The sequence below is a fragment of the Cryptotermes secundus genome, unplaced genomic scaffold (genome assembly GCF_002891405.2).
Source record: "Cryptotermes secundus unplaced genomic scaffold, Csec_1.0 scaffold2225, whole genome shotgun sequence".
Classification (NCBI taxonomy): domain Eukaryota; kingdom Metazoa; phylum Arthropoda; class Insecta; order Blattodea; family Kalotermitidae; genus Cryptotermes; species Cryptotermes secundus.
Window position 1 is genome coordinate 283,281 of NW_019739258.1, and position 26,677 is coordinate 309,957.

General features: G+C 40.4%; 2 protein-coding genes across 3 annotated transcripts; one reads left to right on the plus strand and one right to left on the minus strand.

The window, feature by feature from the left end:
- Positions 1-93: 93 nt before the first annotated feature.
- On the plus strand, positions 94-9,844 carry LOC111871926 (IQ and ubiquitin-like domain-containing protein; the record flags this gene model as incomplete). Its single annotated transcript, XM_033754454.1, has 7 exons — positions 94-268; positions 1,282-1,466; positions 1,730-2,164; positions 3,104-3,268; positions 3,794-4,031; positions 5,454-5,770; positions 9,288-9,844. Coding segments are annotated over 7 exons (1,722 nt in total), but the record flags the coding sequence as incomplete, so codon positions are not given.
- Positions 7,830-25,630, minus strand: LOC111871931 (myrosinase 1). Of its 2 annotated transcripts, XM_023865345.2 has the most exons (12): positions 25,408-25,620; positions 23,400-23,533; positions 22,087-22,221; positions 21,039-21,161; positions 20,101-20,284; positions 18,770-18,864; positions 17,726-17,873; positions 17,287-17,435; positions 14,205-14,339; positions 12,118-12,224; positions 10,493-10,820; positions 7,830-8,003 (listed from the first exon to the last, which is right to left on the minus strand). In XM_023865345.2, exons 1-11 carry the CDS (start codon positions 25,544-25,546, stop codon positions 10,496-10,498), a joined length of 1,674 nt encoding a protein of 557 aa, XP_023721113.1. In that variant the 5' UTR covers positions 25,547-25,620; the 3' UTR covers positions 7,830-8,003; positions 10,493-10,495. The 2 variants fall into 2 exon arrangements, with proteins under 2 accessions (XP_023721113.1, XP_023721112.1); XM_023865344.2 differs by lacking the exon at positions 7,830-8,003 and having other exon boundaries at positions 10,456-10,820; positions 25,408-25,630.
- Between the last annotated feature and the right edge of the window lie 1,047 nt (positions 25,631-26,677).

Below are 26,677 nucleotides of genomic sequence, written 5' to 3' on the forward strand. Positions count from 1 at the left end.
GTGATAATACACTCAAAGAAATACTATGTGACTGCAGAAGCTCTCTTTCCTTTACATCCATGCACACAAGCCCACATGCTCACTCATATTTGAAAGAAATTAATTTCTGTTCTAGCAGCTGATAAAGTAAGAGATGTTGTGGTTGAGATTGAAAGCAAATGCATAAGAAAACCATTTGTTGGAGGTTACCGGCATAAAACAACTGGAGTAGAATATCATCATGCATTTACACAAACACTATCGCTATACTTCAAGACATCTGTAGGAGGTAATTAATGATTAGTATTCACCATTGTGTAACATGAAGAGATTTGAAAGAAGTACGCTAGTTGATCTACAAACAACTGTACTGGCCTTTTAATAACTGTGAGATTTTAGTTTCTGAAGGCAGTGACCAGTTTACAAAATTATAATTATGCAATATTTAAGCTTATTTTGATAGGCATACCCCCAGTATGAAACCTTATGGAATAAAAGTCCTAGTGTTAATAACTCTGGTATGGAGATCTGAAGTCCCACTGTATACTGAAAATATAAATTACTAACTTCATGATAATGTAATGTTATATGTCACTGCCTGATGCTAACATACCCTCAAAGACATTTAGACATGGTTCATGAGATTCACTTTACCATAGAACTTTTGGTAATCATTGCCCACAACTTTAAGAAATACAAATATTGTAGGATTATTACAATTTCCATCAGTACTGATATGTAATGTTATGTATGCTTTTGGTAAGATGCTCATTCATGTGATTTCTTTAAGTGACCAACACTGTCATAGGGAGCATCCTTGAACCCCAAATTACACAATGACAAAGTCTGTGTGACATACATTTCATGTTCATCCCAATGCAACAGAGTATATGCATATAATCTGGTAGTTAATGTACTGAAATTTTCATTCAGAATTTTCTGGTTTCTTTAGTCTATGAATGTGAATTGAATGGTGATTTTGGCAAAACAGAATGGGTCTTGTATATTCTTATTCATTTAAATGTAATCATTAAAGACAGGTGGTGTAGTGTTGTTGGAATAGTGTATGTAACGTCCTCTCTGTGTATTTTGTAGTATGTGTTCTGTTTAAGTTTTCCGAGTGAGTCAAGTTCTAATTTACATAGGCCCACACTTGCTTCACCAGATTGTGACAATATACAGATATGTTACAACTGTGTGTACTCTTTCAAATTATCCAATTAATATATATAATTCATATTTTCATATTTCTTTTTTTTTATATGTCTTTACTGGCCAATATAAACATATAATTTGATGCAGGAAAGATATGTCGTGATACTCAAACAGTTGACTGGAGACAGAAGCAGCAGAATACTAGTTACAGTGTGGCAACCCAGATGTACAAAACTGATCATTATGTACCATGTAATGATGACAAGATACTTGAAGCAAAGAGGTATATAGAGGCTGATGAATTGGAAAGGCATACTGACTTGGAGGCAAAGGTTGGAATAATCTACAATTTATAATTCTATCTTGTTTGCCCCCCCCAATGCTCTTAAAATCTTTCATATCCATGGCTCGGGTTTTGTTTTTCTTTCTCTTGTGTTTGTGCTATATGTTATTTTAAATTTAAAGTAAACTTTAGCATTTAATGATTCTATATTAATAGTTTCATAAGTGCCATGAAGAAATTATGAGACTGAAATTAATTTTGACATTATTCTATGAATAAAATCAGACGTTTTCAAAATTCTGTTATTAATTATATTCTCAGGTAGTTATCATTCAGCGTCATTGGAGAGCGTATGCAGCTCGGCAGAAGTTTGCAACTTTGAAGATGGAGCAAGAGGAATATCTTCGTTGGGAAAGAAGGGAAAGAATGAGAATTGAAGGAGAAACTGATGAATGCTTGAGAAAAGAAACTGTTCGTAAAATATTCCCAAGGACAAGGGCTGATTATGAAATGCTCTATGCCATGGTGGAAAACTGGCGCAAGGCTGAAATTAAACGTATATCAAGCATGAAAACTGTTGCCCCAAAGAAAGCAGAATTCTGTTTGCTGCTCAAGAAGGAGATTGACTCTCTTAATGCTATTGAGAGATATAGACTTGAACTCAAGAAAGAGAAACTAGCCAAGAAAGAATTAAGCATTATGGAGAAGGTAAACGGTATTCAATACGTTTCTCTATCCCTAGAAGTATGATATTCTAATGTATAAAATATTTCACATTTAATACAGTTTATCATGTAGGGTTTGCATGAAATCATGATTTCAGAGTGCCCCTCCAGGTCAGTAATCAAGCTGCATGGATGAATTGAAGGGTTATCTGTGGAAATCATAGCTAGAGATGAAAACAGCCAGAGTTTTATGTTTAATTTTAAACAGGCATTCCACTAGTCTACTTTAACACAGTGGGACCCCCCCCCCCATCCCCTTAATTTTCCTTGATTTGAAGTTTACCATCATTAAATGTTCATTTTCAATGATGCCTTGCTAATAATCTCAGTGCTAAATTTCTCCGTGTAATATTTTTCTCAGTTTAATGTTCAAATATACTCCAGGAAAATGCTATGATGATGATGATGATGATGATGATGATGATGATGATGATGATGATGATGATGATGATGATGTTCTGTGGGCTCTATAGTCCATGATGAACCATGTCCTCTGGTTCACAGTTTCTTAATCATACAGACCAACGGTAGGACTCCTCGGGTGGGGGATCAGCCCACCACAAGGCAGCTACCTACATGGTACAACATAAACAGAATAAACGCAAACATCCATGCCTCAAGTGAAATTAGAACCTACGAACTCAGTGTTTGAGCAGGAGAAGACAGTTCATACCTTAGACTGCACGATCACCGTGATGAGTAAAATTCTAGGATAATATCTTAAATTAGATCATGTGCCCTTCCTTCCACGTCCATTCTAATACAGCACTCCCCCTAATGAAATTATTACAATTATTATATACCCTGAGTTACTTACAGTATCATTAAATAAACAACAAGTAAATAAATGCAGTTTAGTGACTATAAACTTCTATTTGTCATCACATGTAACATGTTCCCTTCCAATTTTTGTTCACAATGGTTTAGCTGTAATTCTATAACATTTGTTCTCTTTCAACAGTGTGCCACCCCAATCACATGGACAGGATATAAAGGGAAAGAAGTGACAATGGAAACTGTACAGATTCAGAGAGCAAAAGAGTTGAAGGAACTATATTATATCATGTGCCAGGACAACATCACAGCTAAGGAGCGAATAGAACTCCTAATTAGTCTTAAATATGCAGTATGCACATTACATTTATGCTGATTCAGTATTACTAAATTTTAGTAGAAGCTGGATTTCCATAAATAAACATTTAAATACAAAGTTTACAAAATTAAATTTCTGTATTCTTCTTTTGTTTACTGATTAAGAAGCAAATCTTTGCAATATTACGGGATACATGCCTATTATTCTGGACTATATCCATTGTTTTGAGTTTCAAACATGTTTCATATACTTTGTATGATTTGAGGTTCTTACAGTGGTGGTTATGAAAAGTTCTGTCTTCTGGGATACAACAGTGTGTAATCCATTGGCTTTTTACAGACTACACAGCATTAAATCCCAGAAGACAGAACTATTTATGTTTCACATACTTGACCTGGTTATATCATCAGATGTACAGGAGGAAATGTTTCTACTCAGTTGGGCTACTAAAAAAGAACTAGTCTTGATCACTAGGAGTCCAGAGGTACAAAACAATAGTCATGTTTACTGTAGCACAACACCTTGATCAGAAACATTCAGACTTAATTTACACTGTTAAATGAATATAAAGGCAATATACTTGTTACAATTTGCTTGCATGTTCTGTTACAGCTAAAATCATACAATCCCATGATGACAAACGAATTAATTTCATTATTTGAAAGGGAATGCAACTGCCTTCTGCACGGTGTGAAATCCGAGGATTTAGACAGCCTACGTCAGCGAACCCAGAAAAGTTTTATTGAACTAATGAAAAATCCAGAATTCAATCCCGAAGCAGCTAAACACACGGTAGGATAAACAGAAAGATATATTACTGAATTAACTAGAGAGATATTAATATGACAATTGGTCACTATAGAAATAACACATCTCGTGGTGTAATCCTAAAAATGAAAGCACAAGGGCAGTTTGGAATGCAGGTCCAGGTAAAAGGAACTTGGCATAAATCAGCATATGAAACTGTTTTCATTACCATAAACAGCTTCACACTTTTAAATGTGGAACTGAATGCACATACTCAAAAGATTCTGATGCTTTCACTTCATAGGTCAGAAAAGCTACAAGAATTTTACTTTTCACACTGGTGTGGTTAAAATAAGCACCAGACTGGGTCCCACCAGTCAGAAATCTCAAGAGAATTTGCCCAGGCCTGACTACAGCCTTATTACATCAAAGGAAAAACAAATTCATTCTTAAATTTTGCATTTGTGATCATACGTGGCATTTGCAAAGAACATAGCTTTTATTATGTGTATAAGTTCTTTGAATTTTATTAAATGGTGATGGTAATCATTGTGAAAGCAAGATAAGAAGTGATCGTGTGGTGTCATATAAATACCGCATAAGCCTGAACATATGGGAACCCCCTATTTTTCCTACCAGAAAATTAGAACACAAAAGTTTTTTTTTTACAAAACTTAATATACCATTTAGTTCTGAGAATTGTAAAGATAAAGTAGAAAAACAATGCTACTAAGAAACAAATTCAAAATCTACTATCTTCATTCTAAGTGTTTTCATATACATCATTAGTAAAAGCAATTATAACTCCTCATAATCATCATCTTTACATTTATTCTTTAGTACCTGAAAATAATGGGATCCATCTTTCATAAGAAGCAATATTTGAATAAAAACCCTCACCTTATATTAGGATTAATATAGTATTCCATTCTTCCTGTTACTTAGACGTTTACAGAGGACATCACCATGGGGGGGGGGGGATCCTAAATGTGGATGGGACAATAATATTAAGATATATCTTAGAGAAATAGGATACAGACTGAATTTATCTAACTCATGATAGGGATAAGTGTCAGGTGCAACTGTTAAGTTCTCACAAAGGATTAAGATTCATTGAATCAGAGGCATTTCTCTACAACAGAACTTGAAATCTACTACATTTCTTGTCAATAAATAATACAGAGGTATTCTTTTATAATTGCCACCATCACTAAATTTACAGGTAATTCTAGTTTCTTATGTCTGTAATGAGTAGGGTAAGTTAGAGTAAGAACCAGACTAAACCTAAAGCTATATTAACCTGCCGTCAATACCTCTGTATATCCCAGCTATTTTTAAACATGTTCTTCTCTATAAGAATAGCCAAGTTACCAGGATTTTGAATAGCTTCCCAAACTCACTTCAGTAAATGCAGACGAAACAGTGATGTTAAATTAAGGAACATTTCAAAACCTGCAATTCCAAATTTAAGCTTACTTCATCATTATGTTATGTTCCATCCATGTAATCACTATAAAATATAAATTTCACATTTATGTACAGGTGTACGATTGGAAAGGAAATGAAGGGAAACTGAACTTCTGCCAACGATGCCAAAGACTGAAACCATTTAATGAGTTTGCAATCTCTGCAACGACACAGATGTTGGAAAGGTGCATTTCCTGTGCCTGGACAGATGAGATTGCTAGGTCCAGAACTGATCTGGAACCTTATCGATTCATGATTCGTTCTCTCCGTCGAGAAGAGAGGAGACTTAAATGTTTCACATCATTAGCTTTCATTATGCAGGTAAATTAATGGAATACTGGTAACTCTTGCACAAACACACTATGCAGCAAACTTATATATGCATGCACATGTATATACACCTCTGTACAAATCTACTTGTTGCCTCGTCCATGCAGAGTGCAATATACAGGCAAGTGAGCGGAAGAATATTAGAATTCATTTGTTAATATTCTCTCTCACTGTGTTTTTATTTTTCCACAGATGTTGAACTGTCAATGATATCTTATGTATGTACTCTAGATCATAATGAACAACATTTTGTAGGTCTTGTACATTATACAATGGTATGTAGGCTTGAAATTTGAGTGTCCCTGCCATGGACTGTTATAATGACAATGAAAGCAATGGGGCGAAGACTACGTAATTCCTTTTGTTCATAATAGAATTGCCTCCCATTAAATCTGAAGCAATTATATAACGATATTAAACGGTTTAAATTAAAATTAAAAGAATTCTTGAGTTGTCACCCATTTTATACTGTGGATGAATATTTTGTATATACTAGTCAGTAAGATTAATTGTATTCTGGTTCTATTCTTATGTCTTGACATAGTTCTTTGTACTGCTTATTTATCTAATATGACCTTTCCACATCCTAAAGTATTTGGATTTTACGGGAATAATAGATGAGCAATGAAAATGAAGAAAAAAGCTTTTACTGATGCCTGAACCCTTTGACAGTTCTTTGTCTTGGTTCTGCGTTGTTTTTGTAAACTGGGGGAGTTTTGTTGTATATATGGTTGATATGTTCTTTTTTATTGTATTATATTATGAATGCCTTGACTTGTTCCTGTGGGAATGGAATGTTTGTTTTTTGATCTGTGACTCATTCTATATCCAATGGTTGTTTCTCAGCCTGTATCTGGACCTATTTTGAATATGAAATAAATTGAATTGAATTGAAAATATTAATTTTGAAAGAGAGGACTGAATTATATTAAATTTTTAATTTATCATATATGTTATATGGAGAAATGTTATCATGAACTAAATACGTGGAGATGTATATATAGTGACAATGGCTCATGAAGAAGTGAGGAATATTTTGCATATTTCAAGTACAAAAAGGGCAGGGGTTTGGAGCAGATCATTATATTTTGAATTTCTGTGAGTGTATATTCTGCAATGAATGTGAATCTTAAAGTTTAAAAATTAAGAGAGATAGCTGGAATAGCTAAAACAGAGTTATAAAGGACAAAACAATTCCATCCAGTGTGACTTGAAGTTTTTACTACTTCAATTCTTAACACCCTTACATGTTTCGGTGCCTATAGACCATCATCAGAGGGACATCGATACTCTTTGGAAACTACTATCACAGTGGGTGTTTTGAGTGTTAAAATACATACACATACATGTTTGTAATGCACAATATATTCTTTTTCTTGTGGCGCTACAGCCCCAATTTGGGCCTAGGCCTACCTCCATGAAACTCTCCGTTTCACTTCGGTTTACTAGATCTTACACATACGGTAGGACTCCTTGGGCGAGTGATCAGCTCGTCGCAAGGCCTCTACCTGTACACAAACACAGAAAAACGCACACAAACATCCATGCCCTGAGTGGGATTCGAACCCACGATCCCGGCTTCCCAGCGAGCGAAGACAGTGCATGCCTTAGACCGCTCGGCTACCGTGACCGGCTATGCACAATATATACAAAATCTAAAATTTTCACAACTACAGCAGACGTCTTGGTATATTAAAGTTTTTTATTTAAGTTAAAATTTACAAACCAAATAGGTTTGTGTCCCTTCTCTTATCATCTTTCTTGAGGGGGGCCGAACTTGTGCCGCCTGTCTTTCTTGAGAAGGAGGTTCTTTGATATCATCCTGTGTTTGTTCGTGGTGTGCTGTGTTGTTTTTACTTTATATTTTGTATATATTATGCATGACAAACATTGTATGTGTATGTATTTTAACACTCAGAACACCTATTGTAATAGTGGTTTCCAAAGAGTATTGATGTCCCTCTGATGATGGTCTATAGGCACCGAAACATGTAAGGGTGTTAAGAATTGAAGTAATAAAAATTCAACAGTCACACTGGATGGAGTTGTCTTATCCTTCATTATATTGTTATTGTGATGGAACAGAATGAAACAAATCAAACTAAACCAGAGATCTGAAATTCTCACTATGCTGAATATTAAGATTATGGTTTTCTTGGCTGCGGTGCCTTGTATTCTGGTAGATAGGTACCACCATTTCTAATGACGCTGCTGCCTTGTCAGACTGAAAGATGGAGGCAGAATGTTAATTCGAACACTAGTAGTTCAGACTACATAATTTCAAAACGGAAGCAAATTTCTTCTAAAAGGACATTTTTAACAGTTATGATTAAATTACACTCTTTTATAAATAGTAATGTCATAAATAATAGTGCACAGACCAAGAGCCCCAACAAATAATTATATTAAGTCCAAGAATTCTCATGCCAATAGAAGAAATTCAGTACAGTGTATTCTGCATAGCATATTTACTAGTGAAATAAAAATTAGTGACCAACTTTAAACAATAAGAAGAAATTAACTTCTGATAAGTGAACATGTGCTGTTATTACTGCAGGAGCTAAGATAACTTGGTCATTGTAGTAACTAGGCTATGGGCTGGATGAATGAGGAATTTGGATTTAATCCCTGGGAGAGGCAAATATTTCCTCTTCCCCTTAGCATCCAGACCAACTCTGAGGTCTAATCACCCTCCTATTCAAAGTGTATAAGGTGCTGTTTCTTTTGGGGATAAAGCAGCCATAGCATGCAGCTGACCACTCACCTCTATCTAGTACCGAGTTTAAGACCAAATGGATCTCTACCTCCACTCCCAGTACATCTCCATGGTGAGGTGCTTAATTAATTAAGCGCAGATAAAGGTAAAGCTATCCCTGTAACAGGCCATGGAGGCCCATAAGGTTGTGAGACATCGAGATTACCACATTTTGTAGACAATTAGCTCAGAGAGGGGGGTGAGGTTGCCAGCCTTACATGCCAGCTGGCCGCCCTTTACCCCCAGGAAGTTTCCTGGTACTCATTTCTGTTAGAGGCTGAGTTGACCCCATGGCCATAATGTGGCTGGAAGGATTAGGTCAACTGAAAAATCTAGTGACCTCAATCAGGGATAGAACCCATAATATTCTGGCTTGCAGCATAGTGCCTCTACCAACTACACTACCATGGTCCTGATTAAGCACAGGTAAAGGTAAAAAGTAAAGTCTCAGTGTGTAATTAATTGTTTCACATAGGTTATTTTACAATGTTTTTTTCAGTACTGAGACTATATAGCATCAGTTGATTAATTAAGCACCACACCATTATTACATATTGGGAAGTGAAGGTGTATCTCCATACATTCTTAACCTCTGCACTAGATGGAGGTGAGTGGTCTGCTTCATCCTTCAGCTGCTTCATGCACGTGGTACCCACCGGAGAGAAGGCCAAGTGGGCCCTAGAGCCTCTTCCCCAAGGCAAATTTTACTTCTTTAATATTATTACTGCAAACAAGACGTGTTTTTACTTATAGGATAAAGACTTCTATAATCTGATAGTAAATATCTGGCACTGCCGCTCCCCCCTGAGTGAGGTAGCAGAGACACATAAACTTCGTCTAGGTCGATGGGATGTGACAAAAGACTGGACACCATGGAACTGCATTCTCCTCACTTCTGATGAGATGAGGGCACATACTGAAGTGAAGAATATTGAGGAGGTGAGTACACAATATTTGTAGGAAGAAAGAAAAAATTGAAGACTTTTCATTCCTCAACATGCAATTCTCAATGCAATTAATCATATTTGCATATCTTTGTATTCCAGACATATGCACCAGATTTTGTAGCAGATGTAAGACTCAAGCACAGGTTGGCTGAATGTCAATTCTCTCATCTCTTCAAATTTGACAAGCAGCTTGTTGGAAGCAGAAAATGGTTTGTTGTGAAAGACACCAAGGGCTACACACCGCTATCTCAGCCTGGCGACACTTGAAACGGGATGAGAATAAGCTTCTATATTCATGGCATTGTAATGATATTGTATGTATGTATCGGTACTGCCCAATCACACTGTAATAGTAGTTTCCGCTTGTACTGATATGTCCTTCTGAAGATGGTCTCTCGGACCGAAACATGTCTAGGATGAAAGATTAAAAAGGAAAGAAAGAAAAAAAAAGGACATTTTATCAGTCACACTGGATGGAGTTGATTAACCTTTTATAATAAGGAAATTATGCTTAAAGTAAAATCCAGGAACAAAGATAAAAAACAACACTGTCCAGTGTGACTATTTAAGTTATATCACTTGAAAACTCATCACCCTTACATGTTTCGATCCCTACGGATCATCCTCAGAGGGCATCAATACTTTTTCCGGAAACTACTATTGATGCCTTCTGAGGATGATCCGTAGGGATCGAAACATGTAAGGGTGATGAGTTTTCAAGTGATAAAACTTAAATAGTCACATTGGACGGTGTTGTTTTTTATCTTTGTAATTGTTAGTGTGACGGACCAGAATGAAACAAATCAAAATCCAGGAACGCTCTAATGATGATGTAACAGCCTACGTCACTAACAGAAGATGATGAAACATCGTTCATATAACAGAAGGAGTATAACAACTATGATTCTGTGTTTTTTAAACGGCTAAAATATGGCATAAAAATTCTTAATATTTAGTGTTGTCAAGTTTTCGGCTTGGCATGGGATAGGATTAATTTACATCGATACTAACTGCTCAAAGAATTTCTATCTCTGCTTCTGATTCTTCTGCAGCCTCCTCTGAACCCTGAATAGCATTTGGCTCCATTCCACCCCGTTGCATGTTCAGTTGTTGCGAAGAATCGTCTGTTTTCTGCCTCTGTGAACCGAGACTCCTGTCTTGTGGGTTCTGCTTCACGCTAATGCGTTTTACATCTGCTTCCAAACGACTCTCTTCAACGTAATTCTGAGGTGGAAGATGACGCGTGCGGATAATTTCAGCCATGACGCGAGATGAATCCTTAGGAATGCGTGGTCGAGTTGGGTCGCTGTAATTCACGTAGTAAAGCCCGAACTTTTCCCTACAAACAAATTACACGACAGTCAGATTACACTGTTCGTGAATAATTTCGATTAAGTAAACCTATCCCTGTAACAGGCCGTGGAGGCCCATAGGGTTGTGAGACGTCGAGGCTCCAATATTTTCTGTAGATAGTCGGCTCACAGATGGCTGTGTGGTTGTCAGCCTTACCCGCCTGCCGGCCGGTCGCTCTTCACCCCCCAGGAAGATTTCTGGTACTCATTTCTGTTAGAGTCTGAGTCGTCCCCAGGGGTCAGAGTGCGGCTGGAAGGATTAGGTCAATTGAAAAATCCCAATGACCTCCTCAGGAATCAAACTCGCTATCTTCTGGATTGTAGCATACTTTCTAAACCAACTGCGCTACCGCGTGGCCACGAATAATTTTCCTTATCGCTCGATCTAATGGATAGATGCTTTCTTAAGTTTATAAGAATAACCAGAAAGGTTAATTTCCTTAAAACACAATAAGTGGAGAATTCAATCTTAAATATTTACTGAACGTCACTTTTCTGTGTAAAATCGACTAGGACAATTCCCGTTAAATAATCTACGGAAATTCTTCTCGTTAGTTCCATAAACTGTACTGATATAACGGAATTGAGGTTCTCACATCAGTGACTATGAAGAGTACAGTTTTCTGAGTTGTAACGCCGTGTAATTCGGAGAGTGGCCGACATTTCGGAGGAACATATCACCTCCACCTTGAGGTCCCAAGAGTAAGCCAAGCGAGGAACCTGGTCAAACAGCCTGCAAACCTCTGTCAGGATAGACCGTCCCATGATATAATTTGAAGAATGAATGTAATAGGTTCATCATGAAGTAATTGTTCTATCGTAATAGGAGATTTGGTGCTACAACGTTGCTATTTAATTAGGGCCACTCTTCTAGCCCTTAACTGGAAGCATCAGGTTTCTCCGAAACTTTAGTAACTACCAATCAAAGCTAGATGGCCTTACGTGTCAGAAGACTGTGACCCCTCTCTCTTTCTCTCTCTCTCTCTCTATGGCCCTATAGCCCTTGTGGACCTTGGCCGCTTTTCAATTTCTTAATCTATACACCGTCGGTAGGACTCCTTGGACGGGGGATCAGCCCGTCACAAGGCCGCTACCTACACACAGAACAATACAAACACAGAATAAACGCACACAGACAACCATGCCTCAAGTGGGATTCGAACCCACGATCCCAGCGTTCGAGCGGGCGAAGACGGTTCATGCCTTAGACCGCTCAGCCACCGTGATCGGCAGACTGTAAATCTAACCGTTCTGAATGCTGCTATTTTCTGATGCGGTACTCACGTGTAACCTCTCAGCCATTCATAGTTGTCGATAAGGCTCCACGCTGTGTAACCAATCACTTTGCAGCCATCTTCATGGATTGCTTTCAGCAGTTCAGATAGGTAGCTCTATATAACATATCATCCACGGTCAGAGTTGATTGTCATTGGTACGGAACAAGAACATTGCATCTTGTAGAAGTTACTGTCTTTCGGGTAAATTACTTATAACTAACCCTCCATAAGAGGGCCGCGCCATAGCTCAAGCGGTTAGTCGCTGGCTTCCCACCGCGGCGGCCCGGGTTCGATCCCGGATCTTGTCAAGTGGGATTTGTGGTGGACAAAGTGGCGCTGGGGCAGGTTTTCTCCGAGTACTTCGGTTTCCCCTGCTAATCTTCATTCCACCAATTGTTCCACAATCACCCTCGCCTATCATCTGGGACTGGTACAATAGGCCAGAAGAGGCCGCAGTACAAGGGACTTAGTCCCACACCACTAGCAATAAAAGAATCCCTTCATAAGGCACTGATGAGGCCAGGAATGACTTATGCTTAGGGGCAGACACCCACCTCTTAAAATTGCAGCGCCTGGAAATATTCCAAGGGACACACCGGTCCGTGATTTGCACTCGGCTTTCAACCCTTCTTATGTATACGATTATGTAACAAAATCGTCCAGGCAACAAGCAAAAATCATACAAAATCATGAGAATGAACAAGTTCGCGGTATAGGACAAGGCGAAACCAGACATTGAATATATAAGAGGCTTAAACTTGACGATGGTCAAGCTTACGACCGTTTAAGTGATTAACCTGCCGTTGTAGCATAAGATATGTAAGATGGGCACGATCTGCTTTGCAAAGCCTGTACTGACAGAGGACTTGTGTGTAGTGCACAAGGAAGAATTTTCAATAACATGCTATTTGTTCGATATGTACACTTGACAAAAAAGGTAAAAATGGTAAAGCTATCCCTGTAACAGGCCGTGGAGGCCTATAAGATTGTGACACGTTGAGACTCCCACATTTTCTAGACAATCGGCTCACAGATGACGGTCAGGTTGTCAGCCTTACGCGCCGGTCGACCTCTACCCCAGGAAGATTCCTGGTACTCATTTCTGTTAGAGGCTGAGTCGACCCGAGGGCCATAGTGCAGCTGGAAAGTTTAGGCAAATTGAAAAAAAAAAAAAAAAGCAATGACATCGGGAATTGAACCCGCGACCTTCCGGATAGTAGCATAGTTCCTCAACCAACTACGCTACCGCGTTCCCCACAATTGACACAGGCCAAGAATATTCATAAGCGAAAACCCCACCTTCTCGCCAGAGAGGGTATTATATAAGGACTATGACCGCAAGGGTTCAGTTGAAAAAATGTCTCTGGTAGTGATTCTCAAAGGGCCTGATGCCAACACGAACTCATTGGGGGTAAAATCCGCCCGTCTGACTTTGAAGAATTGACAGTTGCAAGGGAGCCGCAGTTCGGAGAGGACATTAGCCCGGAAGGAGGACTAACCATTGTTAGAAGCCATCGCCAGGCAACTATTAGTGAAGGCATTGCGGGCTTGAAAAGACGTTGCGTGATTTTGTAAAGTGTACAAATAGCGATAGTGCTATTTTTATTTGTAGTTACGACGTGTAAGTTGGGGTACGCGGTAGCGTATTTGGTTGAGGAGCTATGCTACAAGCCGGAAGGTCGAGGGTTCAAGTCCCGATGAGGTCATTGGATTTTTTCAGTTGACCTAATCCTTCCAGGCCCTTGGGTTTACTCAGCCTCTAACAGAAATTAGTACCAGGAATTAAATAAATAATTTTCCTGGGGAGTAAAGCGCGGCCGGCGCGTAAGGCTGAGAACCTTATCGCCATCTTTGAGCCGATTGTCTAGATAATGTGGGAGCCTCAATGTCTCACAACCCTATGGGTCTTCACGGCCTGGTACAGGGATAGCTTTACTTTTTTTACTTACTTTTACGACCTGTAAGTTGACAATAAATCTATTCATCTATCCGAACCCCGTCTATAGCAACACACATATTACGTGACAAATATAATAACTTCCTAATATTACATTATAATTGAATTTATACTGAAATTCAGGTTTTACTACTTACTGTATAATAGGTGGTTCTGTTTGCATCCCTCAGTTCCCCATGATCGGAAAACCCATTCTCTGTCACAAACACAGGTGGGTTGTTGTATTCGTGCGCTATCCATGCGAGTAGCTTCCGAAACCCCCATGGCACCACCTGAAAAGTAGATCCGGTAACACTGACATTTCTAAATGAGAAGAGGATGCGAAAATAAGGCGAATTACCCCAAATAAAAAAAAATAGAACGATGAAGTAGTCCTCGAGCTTCATTAATTGTCACGCCATGAAGACGTACGGGAGAACGGAACTACAGCTCCAACATTCTTTACTTATGTTCTGGACGGAGATGAGTGGTCAGCTTCACGCTCAAGCCGCTTTACCCCGATGAATTGAACCCGCCTTACACATTAAACAGGAGGCTGAGTTTGCCCTAAAACCTACCTGAAGACTGTGGAGTATAGAAAAATCTCTTTCCTTTGTCGAGAATTGAATCCCGGCTGCCCATCCCGTAGCCCGTCGCTAAACCGACTGAGCTCTTCAGGCTTCACGAAGAGCCTACGTTATTAATATTTCGCATATCACGCCCTTCCTTTCATTTTTTATACTTCAAGAGGGTAAATCAAGAATTTTCTGTTCTCAACGTTGTCTGGGGTTCACCCAACCTCCTACTGAATGGGTACCGGGGACTCTTTCCCCCGGGGTAAAGCGGCCGGGACTTTAAGCTGACCACTCACCTACAACTAGTGCCGAGGTCAAGAAAATGTGGATCTATATATCCACTCCCCAATATGCCCTCATGGCTTAGTGCTTCCTTAGTAGACACAGGCATACTTTTACTTTAACTTTCAAGGGGGTAGATGTCTGCCTCACCATTGGCTCCCATACCTCATACCATATTTCCTTAGCATTCACTTTAATATTATTCTCCCATCTACGTATAAGGCATTCGAGTTTCCTCAGGTCCTGCGAATAAAATGTCTAACTCCTATAGATTTGGTCAACGTAGTAAAATTTGACGAAAATTATACAACTGATAGTGACTGTGTGCCTTAAAGCAGGCATTGTTTTCCAACGCTCGAACACTGGACTCCTAGGTCCGAATCCCACTGGGGCATGGGTGTAAGTCCATATTCTTTCTATTCCTATTGTTCAGAGTAAGTAGAGGCATTCCAAAGGGCCGATACCCCTTCTAAATATTTCTGAACTCTGTCTGAAACATCTCTATTGGTCGTTGCAAGAAACGGCGTTACTTATAGATATAAATATATCTGTTATTTCGTGAAAGTTGAAAAGAAATATCTGGTCATGAGCCCCAGCTGGGGCTCGACACCAAGACCGACAGACTGACTGACCGTCAGTTGTAACATGACCTGACCTGACCTGAGTTGATATTCCATTGTGTCACCTATTAATAACGATCCCTAGGATGGCTATAAGGGAGATATCTTTGAACACACTGGAATTTTCTTCCGTAAAGTTGCCTACCCAAGGCATGACGTACTCTCAAAGATGTTTTAGGAAGTGAAAACCAAATGTCTAATCGGTTCAAGTGTTGTAACCCCCCATTTCGGGGATGACGGGGCAGTAGCTGAGCGGGAGATGTAGTTCTGTTGTTTGGTGGACCGAGATGGCTGTTAAAAGAGCTTGCTTAAAACAAAACGGAAACAGACACAGTTTCCGTCACTTAGAATCCGGACGATGGACAAGGTCCGAAAAGCCGGTATCTCTGAACAAGACGTTTGTTATACACACTTTGCATATGTACAGACTAGAGGACAGGCATACCGCCTAAGGACAACGGCGAAGGCCGGCTTCTAAACAGCATAGAGTCCCCCGTACAGACTTGTAGTGACTGGTCAAAGAGCTGCTTTACAACTGTATTAACTCGGTTTTTATACTGGGCTTTGGGGTAGTTTCTCCCGGAAACTTCCGCTGGTCTTTCCCCTTGTGGTGACATCGATCAAGCTCGAGGGCGTTCTATGGATCTTGACCTAATTGTACATTGGGCTTTCTTTTGGACTTTACCGATGTATGGTGGTATGTTTTCAAAAACAAGGGCGTTCTATTTTAGTCTTTGCCCTCGGGCTACAGGACAAGATAAATTTAGAAAGTTTACAAACAACATCTGTGAAAGTCCATGTTACAATATTTCCTTGTAGTACAGACAGTTCTTGTCACAAGTTCGATATTTTATTAATAAATCATCATAGTTGCTTATTCCACATCACCAGGTTACTATTAGCATATACAACACAAAGAGGTTTGTTCTGAACTTGAGGAGCCCAGTGGGACTGAACCATAGAACTTGAATAATATACACAATGGAGCTCCTTATTATGAATTTTTCTTCGTGATGAAAGATGGACTGATATAAATATTTTGGTACATTTACGACTATAGTGATGACTGTTATCTGAACGGAAATGCATGTGCAAGTAAAAACATATTATAATATCAGGTCGAGGATGGAAAAAGAAATATATTAAACTTTGTCCAAAACATCTTTGAAGTTGCGTCATGCCTTGAATTGGCAACCTTACTTACTTAATTACTCACGGAGCTGAGCCCTGCTTGAGGAGCCGCAAATTCTGCAGCTACTCAAAAATTTCCCAGCATTTTATGAAACCCGATAGTTCATTACCGTGTTCACATGAGTACTCCACTGGTCCATATTCTGAGCCAGATCAATCCAATCCATACTATCCCATTCTATCTCTCTAAGATCCATTTTAATATTGTTCACCCACCTACACCTTGGTTTTATCAGTGGTCTCTTTCCTTCTGGCTTTCCCACCAATATCCTATATTTATTCCTCGTTCTACATGCCCTGTCCATCTCATCCTCCTTGACTTGATCATTCTACACTTGGAGAAGAGTACAAGTTATGGTAACCTTACGGGAAGAAAATTTCCGTGTGGATCTCCAATATGGTAATTTTGGTTCCTGCCATAAGAAGAAAACGTAATATAGTAATGATGTTATGAACTATATCGCTATGTTGTACTGGCGTAAGGTCAAGGACGTTTCAGACACTACAGTAACATACAACTCTATCAATGATAATATGACTTATGAAGTTAATATCTTGCCTCTGTGACGTACTTTAAGCCAAATAGAAGCTGAGCTTGGCCAACTGGGATCCACGCTGAATTGGGCCCCAATATCTCTAATAAACGAAGGAAATTCTCCAAACGTACCTGGCCCAGCCAAGAATGAAGAGTAGTGATTCAGACCGAAGAAGTCAAAACTTCCTGTAACATATAGGAATTGTGTTAACCGTCAACAGAACAAATATACTCAATTTTAATGTTTTCAATTTGTATATATTTCTGCCGTATAAGACCATTACCAGATAGTACTCTTCCTAGTGACAGCTTTGAGGGTCTTAAATCGGAAAACAGAACTAAAATGGAAAGAAACAGATGAATGAACGTCAGTAAGGTATGAGAAATTGTGATGAACGCATGTCGAAAATGCGTAGTGCAAGCATACGTATTCTGTCTAACCATGTCACCAACTTCACCATAATAAAATTACCAACCTTGGATATATTTTATCTGCTTCTTGCTGAAAGTCGGTAGTCTAGATCTGGTGCGACCTTCTTTCATACTGTTGTTATAAATCCTCTCCTTCATGACAGACGGATAATCGCCTCCAGAACTGAAAATGGGGTGTGCAAACCAGCCCAGCTGAAAAATATAATATGTGTTTTAATTGATGAATAACTCTACTTCTAACCTCTGTATCTTACATATGAGATCCAAGGCGAATTCATAAAGCCTCTTTCTCTATTGCAATGACTTCTAATCCTACAGATCTATTTCTATTAATGTTGTTATGTTATTTCCCTTAATGAAGAATAGATTTCCTAAGTATAAATTCTGGCTACATTAAATTTATCGAATAATCCTAAAGTTTCGCGCTGTCTCCATGTTTGCTGTTTTTAATTTAGAAACAATATTTTTATACATATTTTTTTTCCTTGGCACTACAGCCCCAGTGGGCCTAGGCCTACCTCCGTGAACTTCTCCGTTCACTTCGGTTTTTCTAGATGTTACACGTCCGATAGGTCTCCTTGGGCTGGTGATCAGCTCGTCGCAAGGCCTCTACCTGTACACAAACACAGAAAAACGCACACACACAAACTAAACATCCATGCCATGAGTGGGATTCGAACCGACGATCCCGGTTTCCAAGCGAGCGAAGACAGTACATGCCTTAGACCGCTCGGCTAGCGTGACCGAATTTTATACGTAATACGAAGTTATATTTATGATTTTTCTCACAATGTTTCACATTCCTGTCTCTAATGGATCATTAGTTACTGTTAACAAACAGAAGATTAAAGAATTTATTCTCATGGTCATCATGTTGTTATTTTAAAATCTTAAAATAATAATGAAAAAACTAAAAAAATTACATGTTTATGGAAAGTTTATTGCGTCACATCATTTTATAATCTAAACTAAACGGGGACAATATCTCTCCTGCCTCAACTTCGAGTGTCTTAGGCAAATCGACAGATTCTCCCGTTTCGGTAGACCCAAGGAGAACAGAAGTTGTCTAGAGGGAAACAAGATCTTACTTGAAATTGCATTACTCTCTCTGCCGTTTCTCTACTCTCCTGAGAGCCGTCACGGGGCTGGGACCACATGGAGTCCAGAGTAATTCCCACACGACCTGGAAAACGTACAATACAATGTTTGAAATTTATCGCGTGTAAAATTTAACTAACTTCATGCATGAGAACTCTTCTTGATGACCTAATAGCAACGGAATTAATCGGGGAACTCTTCGACCTTCATGAAACCTGGTGATTCATTGCCACTTTCACAACTTCCCGCAAATCATTTCTGTATTGAACTTGATAAATACAATCCATTTCCTCCGAGTTACTAGAAAATTCTGAGGGGAATGACCAAAACGTTTGACATAGAAATTATTTCATGTAACTTTCTGGTAAAGTAAAGTAAAGCTATCCCTGTAACAGGCTGTGAAGGGCCATAAGGCTGTGAGATGTTGAGGTTCCTACATTTTCTGGACAATCGGCTCATAGATGGCGGTCAGGTTGTCAGCCTTACGCGCCGGCCGCCTTTTGTCCCCAGGAATATTCCTGGTACTCATTTCTGTTAGAGGCCGAGTCGACCCGAGTGCCATAGTGCGGCTGGAAGGATTAGGTCAATTGAAAAAATTCCACTTCATTGAGATTCGATCCCGCGACCTTCCGGCTTGTAGCATAGTGTATGTAAGTTTTTGGTATTCTTTGGTATTCTGTTCTTGGGAAGGGTGGTTACGCGTATTAAGGCACTGATAACTACTGTCAATAATACATGTAACAAGTGCCGATAATTTCGATCTTTACAAAAACTTGCTGTACGTGAAAGCATGTGACATCTTTTGGCGTTTATATGAACTACATAGTCAGGAACCATTTGAAGAGAATATTTTCTCTTCATTTGAAGTTCTTTCTGTAACCTGTGAAAGAGAACGCCGCGCCATAGTTCAAGCGGTTAGTTTCTGCCTTCCCACAGCGGCGGCCCAGGTTCGAGAACCGGTCTGGTCAAGTGGGATTTGTGGTGGACAAAGTGGGGCAGGTTTTCTCCGAGTACTTCGTTTCCCCCTGCCAGTCTTCATTCCATCAAATTCCCCATCATCATAATCACCCGGGGCAGGTACTATAGGCCAATCAGTGGCCGCCGTGACGAGTGGACTCTGCTGAAATCCACCCCCAATATGGGAATTAAAAAAAAATGAAGGGCAAATTTGGCATTCAAAATGGCGGCTTATCACTGTAACTATTTAAGTTGATATTTGTAGTGTTAAAAGGTAGGATTGTGGAAGTAAGTAGATAGTTTTAACGGATTATAGTCCCATTTCCATCTTTGCTCTGATATATTGCTACGTCAGTTGACATACCTCTCTGTTTCTTTCTAAAGACTTTGTCATACAGATGATAAACTCTAGCATGCGAGTGTAGCACGGTGTGCCCACACAGGTAATCTCCAATGCCGTGGGCGTCGATGCCAGGGGCAGATTGCCTCTGCTCACCATATCCAGAACAAAATGACAGGGGCTCATTGAACGTGAGCCACCATTTCACCTAAAACAATGCACATTAGGCAAATGTGAATTTTTACGTGCGAGAAACGAGCAGAAATAAATGATCGATTAATTGACTATTAAAAAAACTCCGTGGTTTTATTCCTCAAGCGAACAACACCGACCGAGCGACCGCCGCTTGTCGGCGAAGTTAGTGCCAACTTTAACGGATAGAGGGTGTCGCGTGGTCAGCGCAACGGATCACCACTGCCGTTAATTTCAGTTTTATAGTCCGGAGCCGCTACTTTTCCGTTCAAGTAGCTCCTCAATTATCCTCACGAAGCCGAGTGAACGCCGATCCAGACCCACTACTTCTCAGAAAATCTGGTTGCGCCGGGAATCGAACCCAAACCTATGGATTTGTAGCCAGGAACTCTGACCACTAGACCACAAAGGCGGTCTTAATTGAATATTAATTATTTTTAAATGTATTTAATGTTTACTTAACGACGCTGTCTGTAGCCCGAATTGCACGGCACCGAATGGTAAAATACACAAAGTTACTTACTCCCATACTCGGAGGATTTTATTTTCCAGGGAAGGCAGACAATTCTCCAAAAGGGCAGAAAGAAAACTTGCTCCCAAAATTACATTTAATCCGTTTTTGACTATTCTCACTGACTGACACAAATACTTTTAAATTTGTTATTAACATTTGGTTATTTTCTTATTTTAGTGAATTATGAATTTTTAAAAAATTCCTGGAGGGGGGGTCGGAAGTCAAATTTGCCCCTCCTGCCGGCTCCAATGCTTACTCTGTCTCCAAAATGAGTGAAAAGGACGCGTGCGTAGTCCTCGAAATAATTAGCGATTTCCAGATTGGGCCACCCGCCAATGTCTTGGAGTGGCTGGGGAAGATCCCAGTGGTACATAGTAACCTGGAACATAAATAATGAAAGAGCGTAAGATACGGAACACGGGGTATAAAGCCCAAGAATGTAGTGTTCTCGGGTATGACATCGTTACTTTCGCAATTGCAGGTGTCAGGATAGCTCAGTCGGTACGGGCTGGACTGCCTGGGTTCGATTCCCGGTATGACAAAATTTTTTTCTCTCCTTCACAGCGTCAAAACCGGCTCTGTGGTCCACCCACCCTCCTATCCAACGGGTACCGTGGCTCTTTCCTCGGGGATAAAGCGACCGGAGCGTGAAGTTGACCACTCACCTCCATCTAGTGTAGAGGTCAAGAATTGTGGACCTATACCTCCAATCCACCATACGTCTTCATGGCATAGCGATTAATTAATTAATTTTTAGTCCGAATACGAAGACATTGAAATGTGAAATTGAAGCCCAAGGGTTGTAGAAATAATGTATAAAAATTCAATTCACAGAAAACACAACGTCTCCACTGTACACATCTTACGTCAACTGGTCTACACGTTATGGAGGTGAAGAGAATGTGACCACGACATTAAAACAAGACTCGCTGTACTTCCCCTAGATTCTCTTCAGGCGCAACCCAGGAGCCACTTCGAAATACATAGCGTCCAAATTACGAAACACTTAATTAGAACAGGAGGGGTCACGGTAGCCGAGCAGTATAAGGCATAAACTGTTTTCGCTCGCTCGGAAGCAGGGATCGTTGGTTCGAATCCCACACAAGGCATCGCTGTTTGATATGTGTACGTATGTGTTTATGTCGTGTTTGCGTTGTAGACTCCTTGCGACTGGCTGAGCCCCTTTCAAAGGAGTCCTACCGTCTGTAAAATGATTAAAATAAAAGAAAACTCGACACCATAGCGTATAAGAGTGTAGGGTACTATAACAGGGTTTCGGTATGTACCAGACGAGAAGAAATTACCATTGGTTCTATGCCGTTAGCCAGTAGCTCGTTGATAAGATTGTTGTAGTAAGCGAGTCCTGGTTTGTTTACAGTATCAATACCTCCAGTTGGAAGGACACGTGACCATGATACTGAGAAGCGGTACACATTCACCTGTAACACGTCATCAAGATACATTTCAGTAAAATGTAAAAAAAAAAAAAAGAAAAAGAAGGAAAAGTATCCTTATAACAGGCCGTGGAGGCCCATAGGGTTGTGAGATGTTGAGGCTCCCACATTTTCTACACAGTCGACTAACAGACGGCGGTAAGGTTGTCAGTCTTACGCGCCAAGCTATCCCTGTAACAGGCCGTGGAGGCCCATAGGGTTGTGAGATGTTGAGGTTCCCACATTTTCTAGACAATCGGCTCATAGAGGGCGTGAGGTTGTCAGCCTTACGCGCCGGCCGCCCTTTACTCCCAAGAATATTCCTGGTACTCATTTCTGTTAGAGGCTGAGTCGACCCCAGGGCCATAGTGCGGCCGGAAGGGTTAGGTCAACTGAAAAATCCAATGATACTCGTCGGGAAATAAAACCCGCGACCTTCCGGCTTGTAGCACAGTGCTACAACTCCAACAAAAACATTCAGGACGGCCATTCACCGAACCAAAGATAAATAAAAAAAAACGTAACATCAGATATGCAGACTGAATATACATAAATATGTAAATTAAAATAAAACTCCCATACAACCCGTCACATATTACAGAGAAGGCAAAGACGTGCATGACAACATCCCTTTAACTCATATAAACCAGAAATAGTCTCCAAGGCCGTTACTTTCTAGACCGGAGCCGCTATTCAAATAGCTCCTCAGTTATCCTCACGAGGCTGAGTGGACCCCGTTCCAGATTCACGAATTCTCAGAAAATCTGGTAGCGTCGGGAACCGAACCCGGGACCTCTGGATTTGTAGCCAGGAACTCTGACCACTAGACCACAGAGGCGGTCTAGGCCGAAACATGTAGTGACAATAAAGAGAAGACTACCACTGAATACTAACCGAAGTTGCACACAGACGACAAAATGTGGAACGCAAATTCAGATTCAAAATACAACTACGAGTACATCGTCTTCAGTACAAAAAATTAATATTATTATGAACCTAGAGAACTGGGAGGGGGCCTAGAAAGTTTTCAGGGGTGTAGTGGAGCGCGAAATAGTTGCATGATTTATATTCCATCAAAGAGAGTAAGGGTTTCGAAAGAAACTGCTCTGAAAGAAAATATTTAAAAGACAATCTGATAGAACCCGAAACGTTCGCCTCCTTTAATATGAAAATTATTGACTTACCCCCAGTTCCTTGAGCGCCCTCACATCCTCCTTGTATAAATGGTACGAGTCTGCAGCGACATCTCCACTGAGGCCATCCGCTATCCAGTCCGGATGATCGTGTGTCAGTCTGTCCCAGATGTTTTCTCCTTTCCCTAGCAGCCACAAACAAACGTGATCGCATTTACATATTCTTCTCAAGCTGGCTGGCTCATTGTCCGTCTACAAACAAACTCCGTGGCTTGAGTCAGCAAGCGAACTGTACCGACCGAGTGACCGCCAATTGTCGGAGAAGTTAGTGTCAACTTCAGCGGATAGAGGGTGCCGCGTGGTCAGCGCAACGGATCCACACGGTCGTTAATCTCAGATTTCTAGACCGGAGCCGCTATTTCCTTGAAATAGCTCCTGAATTATCCTAACGAGGCTGAGTGGACCCCGTTCCAGACCCGCTACTTCTCAGAATCTGGTGGCTCCCGGAATCGAACACGGGACCTCTGGGTCTGTAGACAGGAACTCTGACCACTAGACCACAGAGGCGGTCCTTCCGCTAATGAATTAATTTTAATTAAATTTAGAACCGAGAAAGAGAATTACCAGTCCTCTCTTTTTGTCAGTATCACAATTAGCCTGTAGTAGCTGTCATTTTTAAAAATGAAAAATATTCACATTAAGAAATTGAAGCTGACTCATGTAATTAGAGACAGGATTAGGTATAGTAAACTATCTCTCCCTTCTCCCATGATTTTACTGCTCATCCGCTCGTTTTTTATTATAAGTTCTTACCTCTCAGTTACATTTCTGCTTTAAAATTTTGTCTTCTTTTGTGTGAACAAAACGTTCATCACTAGTGTACGGTTCTGCGATTTTGTGATTTAGCGAAATCCTAAAATAGTACATAAATGCACGTGATCCGTCATTTCAATAAGCGAAAAGTGCAGTTCTGCACGCTGTTGCAGGTCCCTATCAGGCTGTACGGTGACAGCAGGAACATAAATAGCGTTACAGCCTCACTACACCTACAGCAACCTATAAAATGTTCCTGTATAGTCACGAAAAGTGCAGGTCTACACACTGTTGCAGGTCCCTATCAGGCTGTACGGTGACAGCAGGAACCTAAATAGCTTTACAGCCTCTCTACACCTACAGTAATCTATAAAATGTTCCTGTATAGTCACGAAAAGTGCAGGTCTACACACTGTTGCAGGTCCCTATCAGGCTGTACGGTGACAGCAGGAACATAAATAGCGTTACAGCCTCACTACACCTACAGCAAGCTGTAAAATGTTCCTGTATAGTCACGAAAAGTGCAGGTCTACACACTGTTGCAGGTCCCTATCAGGCTGTACGGTGACAGCAGGAACATAAATAGCGTTACAGCCTCACTACACCTACAGCAAGCTGTAAAATGTTCCTGTATAGTCACGAAAAGTGCAGGTCTACACACTGTTGCAGGTCCCTATCAGGCTGTACGGTGACAGCAGGAACATAAATAGCGTTACAGCCTCACTACACCTACAGCAAGCTGTAAAATGTTCCTGTATAGTCACGAAAAGTGCAGGTCTACACACTGTTGCAGGTCCCTATCAGGCTGTACGGTGACAGCAGGAACATAAATAGCGTTACAGCCTCACTACACCTACAGCAAGCTGTAAAATGTTCCTGTACAGTCACGAAAAGTGCAGGTCTACACACTGTTACAGGTCCCTATCAGGCTGTACGGTGACAGCAGGAACATAAATAGCTTTACAGCCTCACTACACCTACAGTAAGCTGTAAAATATTCCTGTACAATTGTGAAAATGTTCCCTAAATGTTTCGCCAACTGCAGGTACATTTTCCGAAAACGCCTTCATTAAATTCGAGTAACTTAGTTGCTAGTAGCGTGTGTGCAACCTGTTTTTCAAATAAGTCTTGAAAAAATCTTAAGGCTGCGCCTTAGATTATTTCGCGATCTCCCGGGGGATCGCGACCCACTATTTATTATCTTACCGGTATAATATATGGATATGAAGTTAACTGCGTTTCTTACCGTCCACATTCCATGCACCCTCGATCTGATAAGCTGCAGTGGCGGCCCCAAACAGGAAGTCAGGCGGGAAGGAGTAATTATTCCCGCAGAGCACTGATTGCAGTGTCACAGAGAGAACAAGTAAAACTGCTGCCAACATTGCCAACTGCCACAGACTCACTGAATGCTGCAGTGACTGTTGCGGTGTGCCACGCCGTGTCAGTAAGGGCAGCGTTGCATAACGGAATGATTACAAGATTGCGCCCGCCATTACATAACATACACTACATAGAATCACCCAATAACCTTCCTATGAAGGGTACGTCCTTCTGACTCACTGCGCAGAGCGAGGTCAGGGGTTACTTTACAATGCTGTCAGTTTGTAGACTATAATAGCACCGAATTTTAGGAAGATAATTGAATAACTGCCGATCACAGTGGCCGCGCGGTGTAAGGCATGAACTGTCTTTGCTCGCTCCAACACTGGGATCATGGGTTCGAATCCCACTCAAGGCATGGATGTCTATGTGGGTTTATTCTGTTTTTGTTGTTCTATGTGTCGGTAGAGACCTTGCGACGGGCTGATCTCCGTTCTAAGGCATCCTACCGACTGTGTATAGGTTCAAGGAACCGAAAAGGAGGCCAAGGCCCAACACAGGGCTGTAAAGCCATAATAATTGAATAATTAGTTAGAAAGGGTCTGGAAAGAAGCGTTCTTGGTATAGTCGAAGTAATATCTCTGCATTTTCATGGCGGGACTGAATAAAACAATGATTCAGTCAGGATTGTCGGGTCAGCCGAGAACCTCTTGAATACGACTCACAACATTAGTGTTATGGCAATCTGAAGCCATGCACTTTGGTAGAAATTTATAGACGTTACGATGGGACGTATTGCCTGCATCTTCAGAGTTGAAGTGCTAGTAGAACAAGAAGCATCACTTAGTGCTTTAATTCTTACTAATCGTCAACCTGTTTTTAATTCCAACTAAACGGGACTGATTTCTATGTAAGGAACTAATTAACTGAAAGAAACCAAATCAGCACCAATCGAAGGTTCCCAAAGGCTGTTGACAGTGTTCTCAAGGTTTCGGTATCTGGCCCTATCCTGTTCCAGATTAATAAGGAAAACTCTCACTGCACCATATTTCTTTAAACCTCATTTTAATATTATCCTCCCCTCCCATCTACAGCTTAGTCTTGCAAGTGGTATATTTCTTTAAGATATTCTGACTAAAATTTTGTAAGCATTTGTCGTCTCCCCTGTTCTTGCTATTGTAGCTTCGCAAGGC

Bases quoted from the DNA above. Each gene is read 5' to 3' on its own strand.
- LOC111871931 (XM_023865345.2), bottom strand. From the start codon at position 25,546: ATGTTGGCAGCAGTTTTACTTGTTCTCTCTGTGACACTGCAATCAGTG. The intron at 20,285-21,038 runs GTAAGCATTGGA...GCATTGTTTTAG, and splicing joins TCACTCATTTTGGAGACAGA to GTGAAATGGTGGCTCACGTT. The intron at 10,821-12,117 runs GTGAGTACCGCA...ATTTGTTTGTAG, and splicing joins GAATGGCTGAGAGGTTACAC to GGAAAAGTTCGGGCTTTACT.